This window comes from Pyxicephalus adspersus, chromosome 3, assembly GCF_032062135.1.
Source record: "Pyxicephalus adspersus chromosome 3, UCB_Pads_2.0, whole genome shotgun sequence".
NCBI classification, from domain to species: Eukaryota; Metazoa; Chordata; class Amphibia; order Anura; family Pyxicephalidae; genus Pyxicephalus; species Pyxicephalus adspersus.
This window is the reverse complement of record NC_092860.1, coordinates 122176445-122195213: the sequence shown is the minus strand read 5'-3', so window position 1 is coordinate 122195213 and position 18769 is coordinate 122176445. Positions and strand designations below refer to the sequence as shown.

Here is an 18769-nt window from a genome sequence, read left to right as displayed (position 1 = left end):
AGCAGAATGTGCAGATTCTTTCTAAGACATACAATAAAACAAAAATCCATTGCACTTCTATTATTTTAAATACATAAGTGATGCAGTAGCTGGCCACCTGCCACACCAGATCCAGCAAACATTGAAATATGCATAGGTAGCCCTGCAGGGATCCAAGATGTTATCACTGACATTATGCTTCATTAATAGGTTTAGTGATAACACATGCCACTTCCTTTGTGCTTCTCAGCATGAATGGTCACTCAGTGGTTGACAACATAATTCTGACATTGAGCAATCTTTTGAAGGATTGCAATATTTTTTCTGAAACAAAGGTGACCAGTTCAAATTCCTTCGGCACCTACAGTGCAGAATCCAGGTAGGTGATCGGAGAAAGTTAAAAGATAATAGAACCTGAACCTTTGTGAAAAACCCACCAATTCAAAGTTTTCAGGTTTTACTGGAAATAGAAAATGCTTTTGTATGGAAGCCGTGTTCTTTCTAATCATCTCTAGTTATATTATATCTCTTATTCTTTCTTTTTGTGTACAGGCCACTCCAGTGAAAACTTCACGGTCAAAACGGCCTTCCGGCACAATTGAGTCCATAAATCTGGATGCTGTTCCACAATCTGTCGCTCGATTAGATAATAGTGCTGCTAAACACAAACTTTCTGTCAAGCCAAAAAACCAGAGAGTGTCAAAAAAACACAGAGGCATGTCCCAGGTAGTAATTGTTAGTTCAGTAAATGTTCTGCTTGTTTTAGATATGAAAAATGCATGGAATTATTTAACTGCAGGATAATTTTGTTGCATAGGAATGATAATGCTGCTTAGGCTGGTTATACTTGCCTGTATACTTACATAAAAAAGGTAAAGTTCTCCCACATTGTCATTTAAAAATACGTATGCCCTTTTACAGGCTCAGAGAATTCATTAGTCACAAACAAGGCCTTAAAGAAGCATTGCATTTTATTTTATTTTGTTCTCTGAAGGTGCTGAAGGTAATGGGCCTGATTTATTAAAGCTCTCCAAGACTGGAGAAGATTACACTTTCATTAGTGAACCTGCGTGATCCAGCATATCTGAAATATCTGGTACAATGTCTAGAAGTACTGCTTCTGGTCTCAATAAAACCCAGGAGTTGTGCAACATATTCTTAAAAAAAAGCTGCTTTAGACAGTGGAATTCCAATTTTAATGTTTATCTGGCTATATCCTCTTTCTGCTAAAAATGGAAATATATCCATTATTATAATAATTACTAAGCATTTATGGTGGCTGCTCATTTTGCTTGCTTCTTCTGAATGTATTGCATGTTCAAACATACATCTTCCTGAATATGGCTGCAACTGCCATTATCTTTCTTTGCTAATTTATTAACTTTTTATGGTACTTTAACAATACCGATATAAACTGCAAGCATTGTATTGGAGACAAGTTGATTACATTATATAGACTTTAGCTATCACTTCTTATTTATTTACAGGACTTCTATACCATAGAGGACAATGAAAATGAAAATGAAATCACTTTGAATATGCAAAGAACCTTTAACAAAGCCATGTTCCACTCCATGGATATACCCTGGCATGACATACCCATGTCTGATCATTTGGAAAGAAAAATCTGTGAATCACAAGTATCTGAACAATTTCGAACTCTAGTTAAGGAAGGTAAAAAGCTGGATTCCAGTTCCAGCAGACAAGTAGAACAAGCAACTAGGCAACCTGATGAAGAGAGGAAGTCAGAAGCAGATAAACGGAAAGCAGAAGAAGAAGAAAAAAAGAGACAGGAGATAATTAGGAGCATCGACTTGGAAAGGCTCCAAAAGAAAATTAGAGAACAAAATGAGAATGAACTAAAAGAACAACGACGGCGTGAAGAGGAGAGGAAACAGCGAGCAGAACAAATTCTTAAAGAGTTAGAAGAGCATAGAAGACAAGAGGAGCAGAAACAACGTGAGCTGGAGCAGAAGAAAACACTTCAGCTTGCAGAGGAACAAAAGAAGCGAGAGCTTGAAATACAACGAGCAATACAGGTAGTGGAAGAGCAGAGAAAACTAGAAATTGAGAGGCAGGTAGAGGAAGAGCGAAGAAAACGTAATCTAGAGCAGACAGCAATTCAGACAGTAGAGGAGCAGGGAAAATATGAACAGGAGAAACAGAAGTCCCATCAGATTGAAGGAGATCAGAAAATAAAACAATCAGAAGAGCTGAATGTTCCCTATATTGCAGAGGAGCAGAAAAAACATGACTTAAAGGAGCGGGAAACACTTCAGAAAGCAGAAGAACAGAAAAAAAAGGCTCTTAAGGTTGCAGAGGAGCAGAAAAAATGTGAACAGCAGCAGAAAGACCTTCAGAGAGCAGAAGAACAGAGACAACACCAGTTAGAACTAAAAAGAACTCTCCAGACCATGGCAGAGCAGAAAAAGCAGGAAATGGCACTGCTAAAAGCAGAAGAGCAGCAGCAACAAAAAAGTGTTCAGATAGAGGAACAAAGAGTGCAGAAAATGCTGGAGCAGAAAGATTCTCATATAACTGAGAAGCAGCAATTGCAGGCACAAAAAAGCCCAAATCAGCATGATTTAGAAGATTTCAAAGTCCAGCAGTGCATAAAAGAAGAAAATAAAACTGGTACCCTAAACAAGATTGACTTTCAGAAAAAAGTAGAATTTCAAGAAATTCCACAGAAGAAAGAACAAATAACTGATGTAACTAAAGGACACATTACAGAACATCTTTCCCCTCTAAATACAGAAGCTGTTACATCAGATCTACCTGAAGAACAAAAAATGGAGGTGGAAGGTAAAGATGATGTACAATTAAAGCAGAAAAAACAAAAGGAAATAGAATCTCAGGAGCAGGAAAGGATTAATGAAGAACTAAGATGGCAGGAACTTGACCAAAAGCAGAGGCCATTTACATTTAAAGTCACATCCGGTGAAAAGCAAATTATTTTTGAAAAAGTTAACTTATCTCCAGTTACTGTACCAAAAGAGCCTGTAATATCCCCAGGTACCCAAGTTACAAAAGACAACAAAACCAATACCATTAGTTCACATTCTCTCCCTTCTGCACAGTGCATTCCCCACACTGCTATTTTGGTAACAGGGGCCCAACTTTGTGGCACAGCTGTAAACCTTCATCAGATTAAGGATCCCGCTTGTAAGTCTTTATTGGGTCTCAATGAAGAAAGAAAAATAGATATAACAGAAAGCAAAATGCAGAAAGAAAATGACTCCACTAAACATATCAGCAGTAAGACAAAGTATACGTCAGAAGCATTGGACAATCAATCATTCCTAGCAGAATGGGCTTCCATCAGGTCAAAAATCTTAAACAAATCTGAAAATGTAACTGTTGATGAAAAGAACCAAAGAAATCCTTCTGTCTCTAGTGATGATAGGATGGCCAAGGGTAGAGGTGATTCCCATAGCAACTTACGGAAGACAATGTCAGCTATTCCTAAATTTTCAATAACACCCGCATGGCAGAAATTTCCAGAAACTGGAAAGTTAACAGACATTAGTATTGAGACCTCAGTAAAACCTTCAAGTAAGGAAAATATAGCAGTATTACCTGACAGCACACCTCAGGGCAAGACTGGAGAGAGGACAGTTATTGTTCAGGAAATGACAACCAGAATTAAAAAGCAGGTTACAATTGATGGGAATGCAGAGGGTTGGATATTTTCCAAAGATCTTCCATCCTTCTTAGTTCCTAACCCACCACAATCTCCTCGTCGGGGATATTTGGAAGGACAAATGTCACTGGAAACTCATCTTAGTAATGGTGCTGTGAAAACAGATAAATGCTTACAAGGTGCAGAAGACAAAATCTCTCCATTTGGAGTCAAATTAAGAAGGACAAATTATTCATTAAGGTTTCATGCTGACCCACAAAATGAACAAAGAAAGAAAAAGCGATATAGTGCAGGAGACAGCTTTGAAGGGGTTCCTGCACCTCTAACACCAACAGATGAAACAGAAATTAGGACTATTGCTAGGAAAGAACATTCAGGTTCACCTGTGAAGATGAAAAAAGATAACCTTACTAAGGAAAAATTAGATACCTCAAGTAGTGCAACTGAAAATGCCCAATGTACAGTCCCCTCATTAGTGTTAGGATCAAGTCCCCAAGTGTCATCACCCAATAAAGACAGAGTAGTCCCTAAATCACCAGTTACACAAAAACCATCCCTTGCTCCAAAACCTGCCAGCCCAACTCCACCATCTTCTCCACTTTCACATCAGGGCAGGACAAATGTGACTGATCTACATGGACAACGGTTAGAAAAGAATGAAAAGGATAAAGAAACAGTTGAAGAGTTGAATTCTCCATTGTCATCTCCAAGTCATGATGAAATTGTACAGCAGGATGCAAAAGACAAGGCAGACCTGCCATCTATTACTTGGAGAGAGAAGACAGACAAAAGGCTTGAGAAAATTGGAAAAGGTGAGTCCCAATACTTTTTATTCATGCCTCCTTTATTTCCACTATACCTCCATAATATTTTGCATCAGGCATGACATTCCAAGACAATATTACTACTTACCAAAGCATTAGTCACAAACTACATTATTCATGGGTAAGGGGACTAGAGGCATAAAGAAGAATGATTCCCTTCTACTTTTCTCTTATACTTTTTTACCAGTGGGATAGAACACTTCATGTTTTTTATGACAAGAGCAACTCTCCTATAATTAAAAACATATAAAACACCTTTCATTCAGACATATTCATATTTCTACATGAATTCTCAAAGTCTAGTGCCCAATTTAACAAAGTGTGAAGATATACAAGCACTCAACTTTGCAATTAAAAAATGTAAAAAATCTACTTTGTTCTATTTAATACTTTTATTTTTTAAAATTTAGATATATAAAAAAGCTAATATGTTTTGCATGATTGCTTCTCCTATTTTAGGCTCATTGTAAAAAAAACCCAAAGCAATGTTTTACAATAACTAAGGGTCTACAGAGGTTATTTAAAAAGAGTAAACTAAACATAAAAATGATTTATGATAAATAGTAGGGATTATGTGGAGGACTAATGTAGCAAATCTTTGGGTTCCAAATTAGTATATTAGTAAAGGTATTTGCTAGTGGAAGGTAAATGCAGAATAACTGCTGGCTGTGTCAATGATCAGACAAAAAAAAAAACTACTAAACTACACTAAAATGCATTTACAGCTACTGACCCAAAAATATAAGCTATATTGTGATCAGCATTTTTGTACATCTTTTATGATGTTTTATTTATAGGTTTGGATAGAGAGAAGCAATCATCCAAGACCCATTGCCCTTTACATGTACTAAGCCATTTACAAATATAAATTTGGGCCCGAAGGCAAAGTCTCTTTCATCCTTGTTTTTTCAGCTGTACAGTCAGAAGCTCCTAATGTAGGACATTATACTGCCTATACAAACCATAAACTCTAATGCACTGCACATATGTTTGTATCATTTTCATTCTCTGCATTTTATTTTATTACACAAATCAACACATTCATACCTTCCTCCCCACCTTTCTGGGCATCTGGGTAATCCATTAACTCTTGCTGCAAAAGTAGTTTAAATTTAAGGGTTAAATTGTTGTAAGTGGAAATTAGTTTTAGTTCTGCCAAACAATGTTGAATCATAATGAAATAATTAACAGTAACAGATTGGTATATATATATATATATATATATATATATACACACAAGGGCTGTTTGAGAAGTAGTGAGCCTAACATAAATAATAAAAATATTTGTAAAAACTCTGATAATTAATAAAATATAAAGCCTTAGATGAAATTTGACAAAAAGTATAAGCATATCTCTTAAATATTTTTTTTAAAACAAAATTAAAAATTGTATGTTGGTGATTTTTGGGGATGGAGAAAATCGAGCACAGAGCAGTCATCAAATTCCTTCACTTAAAGTGCTTAAACACTAAGGAAATCCATAAGGAGATGCAAGAAGTGTTAAAAGATGATTCTCCTTCCTATTCCCCTGTCAAAAGATGGATTGTCGAGATCAAACAAGGTCGAAAAAATCTTCGAGATAAAGAAAGGCTTGGAGCACCCAAAGTTGTCACAACCGAGGAAATGATTGACAGAATTCTTTATATTGTCCTCCAAGACAGAAGACTGACCACGAGAAGCATTGCTAAGAGTGTGGGGATTTCAAATGAAAGAGTTTACCACATTCTTACTGAAGAACTTGGAATGGGGAAACTTTCTTCAAGATGGATTCCGAAACTTCTGATTCCTGACCAAAAGAGAGAACAGGTGAGATGCTCCAAAGTCTTTCTCAAGCATTTCAACAGCAGCAATTTCTTGAAGAATTCATAACAATGGATGAGACTTGGATCCATCACTTTGATCCAGAGACAAAACAGCTGTCTCAACAATGGAAACAAAAAGGTTCTCCTACCCCAAAGAAGACAAGGATCATAAAGTCCTCAAAGAAGGTCATGGCCTTTGTTTTCTGGCATATTCATGGTGTAGTGATGATTGACTTTCTTGAAAAGGGTCAAACAATCACAGGGACTTATTATTTCACATTAATAAAACAGTTAAAGGAGGAATTGATGGTGAAAAGATGGTGAAAGTTGACAAAAGTCAGCTCTTGCAATGACCACAATTCATGAATGCGGTTTTGAATTGTTAGAACACCGGATTAGACCCCATCGGACTATTATCAATTTGGAATTTTAAAGAAATACCTAAAGGGGAAGAAATTTGACTCTGATGATGATGTCATCAAGGCTGTTGAGGACTTCCTTGAGGGCCAAGATTTTGAGTTCTATAAAAAGGGTTTAAAGGCCGTAAAAGAAAGATCTGAAAGGTGAATTCTGCTTCATGGAGATTATATTGAAAATGTATAGAAAATAGCTTATGTCTTTATGGTAGAGGCTCATTACTTGTCAAACAGCCCTTGTACAGTATATATGGTATATTTTATAATTTAATATTATCTCATTTTATTTATTTCATTTATTATTATTTCATTTGAAGTTCAAACAATTGTGTATACAGCAATTTGTACTTCATTTAGCTGAAGAATGAGTAGAAAACAGTGAATGTAATGGACTTTTGTTTATTTTGTGTCACATGCTGTTTCATGCACTTTGCAGTTCACTTCTGCTTTCTCACATTTAAGGAGCAAATTGTGGCTAGCTATTATTTTACTTATTTGCTATCTCTGGATTACAAAGATTATTCTTCAAGAACATTTCCTCTTAGTTTAAATATTAACTAGTCATTTATGGTATTGTAACCTTGTGGATCTTTGGCAGTTAATTTTTATTACAGTTTAGGTATTGGAGGTCGAAGATATAAAATCATTTAAAGCTAAAATCCAGTCTTACCTTCTGACTGAGCTGTACGGGCTCCTCTCCTATACTGAGATAGGGCTCCTCACACATTGCTGTACGGGCTCCTCTCCTGTACTGAAATTGCTTCTTTTTACACTGTGAACTTTTCATAGGACTCTGACCATGGACAGTTCCCTTGGGAAGAAAAAGACTAGATGATGCTGGACACCCTCCATCTGACCTGCTGGAGTTTATCATGCCCACTATTGGGTCTATTTATAAAACCGTGAATCTGACATTCTGTGGTTGAGAATTCTCTGGTTGAGAATCAATCATTGCTATTGCAACATATGGACCTGAACGATTCTCCACCAGGGAATGCTTAAGTTAATGTTAGATTCACTGTTTTATAAATAGTCGTGGAATATATACCGCAGCACACCAGATGGAGGGTGTCCGGCGTCATCAAGCCTTTTTCTTCCAAAGGGAACTGTCCATGGTCAATTTTTTTAATGAAGGCTGAGCACATTGTGGTGAGGTGTCTACTGTTTATGACTAGCTAAAAATGTTATTAGCATGTTAATAAAGGGAAGAACCAGGGAAAACCAAACGTAAGCAAATTAAACTTCCGTGTTATATTTTATTGTATGTAATCAATCATTTGAATGCACATCACTTGCCAGACCTCTTATCTGTCTGAAGATTAAAATGTAAAAATAAGGGCTATTAAGGCAGAGACACTTTATGCCTGGCCAGGAAAGCTGATTCAGGCCTGCCAACATTTACTTTAATGAAGATTTGCATGACATGGGGAGGGACAGGGTATGGTTTATCCTGCACACTGAGGGTAAACCAGAATAGTCTCAAGAAGTGACTGATGAAAGCTTTGTATTATGTACCTACCTGACATTGGATTTGTTTGTTCCAGCCTCATCGTTACCCCGTTATGCCTCTTCCGGTGCTACTCCTGTCTTTGCTTTTGTCTTGTTTAGTTTGTCCATTTGTGTTTGTCCCTACTCAATTTCCAAGATCTACCTGTATCTGTGTTATTTCAGTTTCCCAAATTCCTGTTTACTTTTACTACATGTTTTTCTGCTTCCGTTCTGCATGTTAAGGCTTCAACTAAACCTGTATAGCCTGTCTGTCTTACTAGAGACAGTCTGAATTACTGGAGTTTGCCTCATTTACCAGACCCTGTCTCTAACTGTGCACCATTTTTCTACTCTATCCCTGTACCTACTTATAATTGCCATTTCCTGTCTTTGTATCTACCCACCCAACATGTGTCTGTCCATTTCTATCCCTGTTCTTACCCATCGGTTCTTTCCCTTTTGTTGTTACTCAATTGTTTTCTTTGGCCGATATTTCTATCCACACAGAGCATTTTCTGTAACTTTCCTAGTTCTGCCTATACTTACATCTTACTATTTGTCCTGGAAACTGTGATCCCGCAAACCTGGAATGGATTTCTTAAAAAGCATTTGTTATTAGTTGGCAAATGTTTTCAGTCCAATCCTAGGTTTGCTGGGTCACCCAGATTCTCTTCTCCAGTCTTGGAGAGCTTTAATAAATTAGGCCCATATTGTTGATACTTTTCCCTGCTTCAGTTCCTTTGTTTCTGCCTATACCTGTATGCTCCTTTATTGTTTTCGTGTCTATTTGTCCCCATTCTGACTCTCCCAATATTTTTTCTTTGATGTGTCAGTACATACCTGAATTTCCGTTTTGAAATTTGTTTTTATTGCATGTATATGAGATTATTGAAAATGAAAAAATGATAACACCCTGCATGGAAAGCTTGCTTAAGTGCACAGTGACCCTGCCATAATATATCTACATATATAATACAACAGAGCTTAGTGATAATTCAGTTGGTTATTTAAATAAATGTAATGCCCTGGTCCAGCAACAGTACTCACCAGACACCAGTCCCTCAATCTAAGGCCGCACTCTTCACCTATAGCAAGGCCTCGCTCAGTCTCAGGAGACCGGTTGCATTTCCCAGCACTCAGGGTCCCCATAATTTAGTGTGCAAGGGATGGTGTCTGGGGAAGGCCAGGCAGAGGAACAGGAGCCCACAAATAATGCAGTACCAGCCTCCAATGAAGGCAAGTGCAGAATACAGAGCAAGAAGTCATACACAGATAATCCAAGCACTAGACGAAGTACACAAGGGCAAAACACAAGCAGAGTCGGGGTCACAGGCAAAAGGTCAGTCCAGACGGCATAAACAGGCAAGGACAGCAGCAGTATATCAGACAAGAAAATTCTCCAGGACAGATGAGCCCAGATAAGCGCTACAACAGGCAACTGGGAGCAGAAAGGCTATGAAGCCCCAGCAGCACAGGAGCACTTATCAGCACAGCATGTGCACAGCCTCAGAGTGTGTGCTGGGGATGCCGAGAAAGTACATTTCAGACTGCATGGCTAAAGGGAAGCAGAAAATGCTGCTATTTCTTTGCTGCTGCAAGTGTAACCACTGGACAGAATAAATGAGAAGAGATGCTGCGGTGGCATACAGCACATGATTGCTGGCACCATAAGCATCTCCTAACAATAAAACTTACTGTTTAGTTTCCAGATTTCTCTTATGTTTAATACCAAAAGTGAAAATGAGGGTTGATACTGAGATTTCTGTGCAGAATAGGGATCCATTTTTGATACACTAGTCACAGCCGTCTGATAAATTGTCCCCTAATAAAGCTAATGGCTGATGAATATTTTAGTCTGCTGCTTCCAGAATTATCTAAAATAAACCAGCAATTTTTTATCCAAATATTTAAAAAAAATGAACTCATGTAGAGGAAGCCAGCTTTTTTCAGTTCTGCTGAAAGACAAGTTTTTCAATCAGAGGTTGATGGTTTATTCTGACCAAGACTCACAATTCTGGAAGATGTGCCAGTGCAGACATTGACTACAGTTTTATCCTACATGTAGTGTTCATGGATCTTACTGCAAAAGCCCTGGCAGTGTTTGGCCTTCATGTTTTGTAGCAATTGTTTCAGAGCTAATTATTATGTAAAGTGACCACATTTATTGCAAGCTAAATAGTCCAAAGAACATTCAGCATTTACATAAATAAAGCTAAGGTAGTGTAGTACTGCATTCATATTTAACTGCCCCACTGACAACAACAAAGATTTTCCCTAAACATGGACAAACTTATTGCAGAGGGAACAGATTAAAAAGAGAACTGCAAGTTAGTGGATATCTGTAGATAACCATACCCCATTCCACAAGAGTTTCTCTAGTTATTTTTTACCCAAAATAAATTGTTTGGGGATGCAGTTTTTCTTTTACAGGAAATACATTCTAATTAGCAAATTAAATTTAAAATTATCAATGATAATAATAAAAATGTAAAAATATTATAAGTCTGAAGTGTCTAGACATACTTTTATCTCCTTGAGGGCCTTGTGGGCACCCAAAACTGTTGTGAGTAGTAAAAGTTGGTGGCTTCCCATTTTCAAAGTTGTTCTGCAATGCAGGGGAAGCAGGGAAGAACTCACATTGAGTTTAGTTAACAGGGGTTCTGGAAATAAGATGCTTCTTGCTTCCTTTATCTTCTAATGCCAGTTGAGAACGTTGCTATAATTTTAATGTAACCCAGAAAACAGTAATAACCCTAATAGAATATATCGTATGTTCTTTCTTTTAACAGACAGGCCGGTCCTCCAGAGTCGACATTCTTTAGATGGCTCCAGGTTAATGGAGAAAGCTGAGCCTGGTCAGCCTCAATGGATTACACTTGCTCTACAGAAGCAGAAAGGATTTCGAGAACAGCAAGCATCCAGGGAAGAAAGGCGCCAAGCCAGAGAAGCCAAACAAGCTGACAAATTGGCAAAAGAAAATGTAAATAAACAAATTGTGTTGAAAAAATATACCTGAATGGCTTAAAGCCAAACTGTAGACAATACTGGGTGTAGGTAAAGCAGGAAATAGTAAGCACGTCTGTCAATAAAGGGAAGCTGTTATTCACAAATTACACAATCAAAGTTTCCTGCACACTGGTGAGATGCTTGTTTTTTATACTCTATCTTTCTGCCTAAATACATTATAAACACACACATGCCTGACAAAAATACTTTTATGTCAGACAGAACCTAAAGCAATTGCGGCATGGAATGTCTTGTAATGCAATTCATTTCTTCTAAATTGGATGCTATCACTGGCCACTTCCTAACAAACTTCATGTTGGGGCACAAGATAGCTTTATCCAATATTCTTGTGGCATGTACATATTTGAATAAAGTTGTTGAATATCAACAGCGGCAGCAACAACCTTAACAGGGAGAAATCTTTGTAGGTAGTTATTGGCGGCCTAGGTACAGTCTTTACCTATTGCAGTCCTTTTTAATGTCAACCGAGTGGCTGGGGGTGGGCAATTGCTATATAGTCTAGGGACTCATTCTGCCTTAATTCATCTCTGGCTTTCTGCTTTTATTCATTATTTCATGGCAGCCATCCACTGTCCACACTGGAGAGTACAGGGGAAGAAGTGGCTCACTCCAGAAACCACTGCCGCAGGAGGAGAAGAAAGCTGACACAGTGGTGACCAGACTACAGCGCAGAGAACAGTTACAAAAATCCAACACTCTTCCAACATCTGTCACAGGTTTAGTTTGCATTTTACCATTTGATTTGCACAGCATACGTATAGTAGAAGCCGAGAACCTATATCAGCGTTTTATCATTTCATTGTTACCCATGGGGAGATTTGTCTTATTTTCATATTGTGTTACTAATTGTGTCACTATGATTTAACCTTAACAGGCAGACAGTAAAAAAAGAACTTGAATTAGTAGAATGTAACAGAGTAAAGGACATTTTAGAATTGAGGTTCCCCACAGCAATCTACGCCAGATTAAAACGTGCACCATCTTGTGCAAGTGCTTAGGTTGCAGTGGATCGGGAGCTTTTCCTCCTCTGCACAAAGAACCACACTGCAAAGGCAACATCTGCAATGCTGGTTATTGTTCCTGCATCATAGCAGCAGTCTTCTTTTCCTTTAGAACCCCACTATAAACCATTATAAATATGTAGGCTGCCATTCCTGACCTACAGCTGAAAATACTAGATTCCAGGTTAAATCAAGGACTTTAAAAATGGTTGCAATCCTGATTTGCTGGCCTGATACAAGTAAATCAGTGAGGTGGGTTTACTTCATCCGCTCCCAAGTGATATTCAGAGAACTAGTGGTATGAAGACATGTCTTCTGATAATGTAGTTGTGCAAAAACCTTACAGCTCTGATAGTGGAAAACGTATCTCTGATCACTCAATGCCCAGGTCCCGGTGGTCAACCTATTGCCATGTTGGTTGCCCTGGATCTGCTGTAATTGCATGTCTGATAGATAGATAGATAGATAGATAGATAGATAGATAGATAGATAGATAGATAGATAGATAGATAGATATTTCTATAGCACCTGCCAGTAAATCACAACATGGGGACCCAGTTGTTGGCTGATTAGAGGGGAAGGTCTTTGTGAAACAAGGTGATGAAAATGTATCTGCCATTAAAACTGTAAATTTAGGTTACAGTAAAAAAGATATCTCTTGCTTATTAATGTAGGTAAAAATCTAAATAATGTTATCTCATCTTATTATTTCCCAAACAGTGGAGATTACCGAAACCGTCCCAGTAACTCTTGCAAAGGACCACCCGAAGAGATTCTCCACTCCTGATGCCTCTCCAGTATCCTCTGAACCAGCATGGCTGGCACTAGCAAAGAGGAAATCAAAAGCTTGGAGCGACTGTCCACAAATTATCAAGTAGATCTCCTGTCCTAGAAACATAGACTATTAGATGTCCTTATATTTTCTCTGTGTTCCACTATATGGTTGATAGACATTCACAGTGATGGAAGTTCTTTGAGGCGCTTACTCAAGAACTATTATTATAGTATTTATTATTTTGGTTAAATGTGAACAAGTAAATAACCCAAGACTGTGTTTATGATATGTGAGATGGGGAAAGTTTTCTTCTTTAGGGCTATAAAATATTGTCCTGAGTCCACACACATTTATATATATTGCCTTCAGGTACCCTTTGGGCCTGTGTATATTGCTGAATATAGGAAAGTGACACAGATTAGTTTTTATCTTTACTAAAAAAAAATAGGTGTCAAAAACTGCACAAAATGATGTCTTCTGTGGACCAATATGGCCAATACAGTTTTGCACTTTTTCTTTCTACTGCGTTCATATTTTGCACAGAATGGGTTTATGTGCCTCTGCTACATTGCTGTTCTCAATATGGTGGGTCTGAAACTTTGTTTTCAGTCAATTTTTGGGCTGACTATTATACCCATTGAGAGATGTGGACCTCCATCCCTAAGGGGTTCTTTTTTAGCATGTATGCTGACCCTTTTAGCATGACACCAGTAAAACAGAAAATTAGTTTAAATGCCTTCCAGTGTCTAAAGAATTTAAACAATGCACCTGTAAACATGGATCACTATGCATTGTGATATTAATTGTTTTGCAAAGCACATACTGATATATTTTAATCCTTTATTTGGTACATCTTTCTGCCATTGTGTATCACTGTATCATCTGTAGAACGTTAGGTGACCCTCAGCCCTATGCTGGCTACACATTGGACAGTTTTTCAGATTGTTCAATGAAGATGCCAAAGAATTAGCAAATCATCTGTTGTGCTTGAAACGCGCATTCCCATTTATTCTTCTAAACAAGATCCTTTCAGTAAACCTTTAAAGGTAGAAATATGGTTGCCTTACTACCTAGCTAGTCCCAGACCTAGAAGTGTGACTCTCCAGCTTTTAAGGTGAGGATCACAATGACAGTCCCACAGTCTGCACATAATAAAAGACAGAATGCCAGCTTATGGGTTGAAATGAAAATTTAGTGATCAGTCATCAAAGGTGATAAATCAGGCTTCTATGGATTGTATGTGAAAGCTTGCTGTTGGATGTCTTAACGCCTTTATTAATCCATCATGTCTTAAAAATTCATCTACCAGTATGCTGGTTATTGTATTATCAGATATACAGGTGATGATGACAACCCTGCATTAAAAGTCTGAACAACTTGCATGAACTAACAAATGGCATGAATTAATATTTTCTTTTTTTCCATCCTTTGCAATTTGTACTGATATGAGTAGATGGTTTAAAGAGTGAACTGCTCTTGGGACTTAAGAGTTACATTTCATGAAAATAAACAGCACCAGTAGTCATATGAAATTTTTAGGGAGTTTTTTTTTTTTTTTTTACGAGCGTGTGTGTAAAACAACTGTCAGTTTTACAGGTGTGCCTTAAGTCTGGCTGTTTAGGGCAGTCATATAGCAGGGCTATCTTTAATTTCTCAGGATGATAGAAGTGACTGTACAGTCCCGGCACAAAAAACAAGCAAGAGCTACTGTAATTTATTTCAGTGTGTTAATAGCTGATTGGATAAATGTATTGTCCAATCATTTTCAGCTTTACTGTAAATCAGTCAGGCTGAAATGTGTAACACAATGTTTAATGGCCTTACCAATGAAGAATATGCATAAATTTGACTGTATCATAATATTTACAATGCTACATTTTAAGCCAGATTATTTCTCATCTTTAAAGTTATTCAAAAATTGCACTAGTTAAGTCCTTATGTGAAGAATCAAGCCAATCAAATGAATTACATCAAGTAGTAATTTGTAGGTTAAATTTAGTTCCAAAAAAACTTGTGGAACACTGTTTTCCCTGATGCAGTTTATAAATTATTTTGGCGTTTCCACTCACCTATCTTGTGTGTCACCCCCTATCCCCATCTTCAGCTATTTAGATGTGTTAGGGTAGAATAAAAGGATTGTTTCTTCCCCAAATAAGCCTTTAGTTATCATTGTATGGTAAAAGCACTGTGGACCTTTCCAGCTCTCTTATCATGCAATGAAAGAACAGAAGGCACAAACCTTCAGTGATTTGTTTTCACCTCCACTTCCATCAAACTAAGGCTACATACACACGCCAGATGATTCTCAGCAGATTATCGCTTCAGGGCTTGTATTGGATGGGAATCTTACATGTGTGCGTTTATATATCTCTCAGTTTTTGTCGTTGGAAAGGATTATGAAAGATCCACAAACATTGGACCATTCAGTACAGCCAAACAAGTAAAATACAGCAAACACAGGGACAGTGAATTGCCCTTCATTTTTCTAAGGGTGTACATAGAAAAAAAAAGGAAAAAGCACATTCAAGAATGAAAAAAAAAATACAATAAACATGTTAAAAAAAAAAAAAAAAAACTGCAAACATTCTAACTCAAATTTCAAACCTAACCTTACTAAAGAAGCCCTATAGTCTCCAAATCTCAGGTTTGTTCAAAAGAAATATCTGCATTGACAAATTTACCTATATGACATTTTGGTTTTCAGCGTTTTAACTGGCCATATCTTAAATATACTGTATGGTAATTTGCAATATCACAGGGGGTCTTTCAGATGTACTGGGTGAATAATTTACCAAGTTAATAAATAAACTTTTAACATAAAAAGGTAACAATAGTTTGATTACATGTACCATACCTTTTAAGAACTTAAGACATCTGCCATGGTTAAAACATTTGCTATTTAGATAACTCTAAATAATCTACTGTTTTGGAATAGAAGATATTTTGTGCTAAAATAAGGCTGACCGCTGTATTCATCAAGGTGATATTATGCAGGAAGGCAGCTATGTGCACTCAAGAAGTGTTTAGCTTTAGGTTTGTTAATGCTTTAATAGCTCTTTTCTATGGTTTTTCAACCTTTTACATGGATTCCAGTAGTATAATTTTTGGCCATTTTACCAATTATTTAGTACTGTTATTAAGGCAAACATTGTACAAAGCAGAATAACTGATAACAAGCAATTCATTACTTTGACCACAAAACATCTCCATTTTAATCTAATGGTCAGTGGCTCTTGCAACGTGCACACAATCATTTATCTTTTGATCTTCTTATTAAATAAGGTTGGGTTTTGCAAGTTCTACTGGAAATCAGTAGAGACATTTCAGTATTCTCCCCCGATTTTTTTTTTTAACTGCGTGGGAAGAAGCTGTAGGAGGGTGGTGGCCTCTGTATTGTAACCCAACTTTTCAGTAACCACCCAAAAACAGCTGGGTGTTTACTGAAAGGTGGCGGGTGGTACACCGAGTGGGGGCTGGGTAGAACACTGCATTTGTTCTGTCTACAGAGGTATGCCACCCAAAAACTGGATACAATGAATGATGATAATTGTTAACAAAATGTTTTTCTCTGAAAGTAATAGTAAGTGTACAGGTTATATTTGTCTAGTTTTCCACATGTATCTAGGATATTTAACACTGTAAAGTACATATTCATTGGTGTAAAAAATCTGGAGTTTTAGAAAGATTGACTCAATAATATTAGAAAGCGTAAAATGGGAATTTTTTTTTTTTTTATTTAATGGGCCCCCGTGATCACTAAAATGCTTCCAAATATGTGCAACTTTTTTCTAGTATCTGTTTGTAAATTTTATACTTCATTGGCCTTTACAATATACCTTTGGTTTCAAGAATGGTGCTCCAGGCAACCAGATTCTCATTTTTTTAATTCCAGAAGAGTGCCGCACATGGTTGTAGGAAGCTAATTGTTTGCTAAAAGCAACACAAACATGACACTTTGATACACAAGACCTATTGTTGTGGTTTTCTGCCCCAGCAAATGTTACTAATAAACTTTATTCCCCCTAGAAAGAACAAGCCAAGGTGGGCCATATTTCAGTTCTACAATGTTGTAATTGCATAAAACAAAACTACTGGTGATGAAGTATTATGTTTCTCTGGTGGTTTCTTTGGTAGAATGACACTGGTTGCTTTTATTTATGATCAAAATACGACTTTCTTTGTTTTTCCAGTGTTTCCTATTTGTATAATAGAAAATGGTTATAGAGAATTGTTTGTTGAGTTTTGTAAGTAATAAATATTAGTGTACTCAATCTGAGTAGATGCCCATTTACATTGCCCCCTGTATCAAAACCACTGTGTCATGAATATTAAAAGCAGTATGGCGTATGTATGTTGTCTCTACTGTTTGTGTGAGTTTACATTTGATGCTTTGCTTTCTTCCACCACTACAAATAATGTTGGTAGTTTGTCCAAGGTGTTTGTGTGCTTGTGCTAGATACTCTATATTACATTGCAAGTTCTGCCGAGGCAATTTACACTTCCTCTCTGTCTCTCAATATACACTTAACCTGTGCTGTTGCTGTTTCTTCCTAATTTGACATCACCACTCTAACCCAGCCTGAACTTTTTTCATTTAGTAACCTGCACAACCGAAATCTGGAATGCAATACCATTCTGCAGGGTAGATTTAACATTTACCCTATATTAGTTTTATATTCAACAACATAAAAATGTGTACAGCATGAAACCGTAAAGAATTATGATCTGGTTTGTGGTCCCCAACTTATAAACTCAATTCTAATTCATATTTATAAATTCGAATCAAATTCATTTTGTATTTATGAGTTTGATTCTAATTCATATTGTATTTTTAAGCAATAATTAATCTTGAAGCCCTATTATACTCTGATAACCTAGACCTTGTTATGTAAAAACCAGGACTGCACTGCCAAACATTCTTGCAAAAGCATATAAAAAAGGTAATAGTTAATATTTTAGGTTAATATGTATATAATTGGTGATATTATCTGTAAAAATCTTTCTTTTTTGTTGATGTGTAATACCTCTTACAGCCTGTAAGAGTGCTGTATTTTTGCCTTTGCAACATGTTCACCTATGTCTATTTGTTTTAAAAGACCAGCAGAAAAAAACAGGAACGGGCCCTGTATATTATGACTGAAAAAGTCTATCATTATATAAAAGATTACTGTATAATATATGGCAGTTAAAGTTCACTGAATTCATGTGCAATCAACACAAATGAGGAGCAGTGAGCAGTTTCCTGCAATGACTAATATTACACCCATTTCACTGCTTACGGCCCCCAATTTCATCTGGGTACTGCTCCTCTGGGTAATCAGTTCTAAAGAGGTAGAGGATACAAGGTTGTAACTGAATAAAATCACACAACCATTAATGTTGAGTTCTAGGCATATTCTAGGCAAAAACTTCAATTTGTCCCAATCTGTGTTTATGAAAAAAAAAATATTTATATCATATAATATATATATCATTCTGCAAGAACAGGGCAAAACTACTTATGAGTTAATTTGAGGTGGGCGAATGTACTTTATTCTGTAGCCCCAGCCTTTTCTGCACCACTGACAGCCCATTGGTTGGTGTCCCTGCTTTAATGTAGTTGAAGATAGAATATGGAGATGGACAAATGTACAGATTACATTGGTTAATTAGTGGGTGACATTCCTAAGGAGTTCACTAGGCGGTGCAGTGTTCATTTTCAGCCACGGTATATTACACATGTGCATTGTAAGAGAAAATGAACACAGCACCACTTAGTGGAGAAATAGACAATGACACGTCTATTAAACCAAAGTATCTGTACATGTGCTTATA

The 18769-nt window shown here is 36.9% G+C and overlaps 1 protein-coding gene across 2 annotated transcripts in view; it reads left to right on the top strand.

Moving 5' to 3' along the window:
- CRACD (capping protein inhibiting regulator of actin dynamics) overlaps nt 1-17302 on the top strand; it is an 80411-nt gene extending 63109 nt beyond the window's left edge. For both annotated transcript variants that reach the window (XM_072406206.1, XM_072406205.1), the window contains exons 7-11: nt 532-705; nt 1467-4434; nt 10942-11132; nt 11742-11895; nt 12901-17302. In XM_072406206.1, the coding sequence (XP_072262307.1) occupies nt 532-705; nt 1467-4434; nt 10942-11132; nt 11742-11895; nt 12901-13058 (3645 nt within the window). In that variant the 3' untranslated portion in view covers nt 13059-17302. The remainder of the gene's footprint in view (nt 1-531; nt 706-1466; nt 4435-10941; nt 11133-11741; nt 11896-12900) is intronic.
- Nucleotides 17303-18769: the final 1467 nt, after the last annotated feature.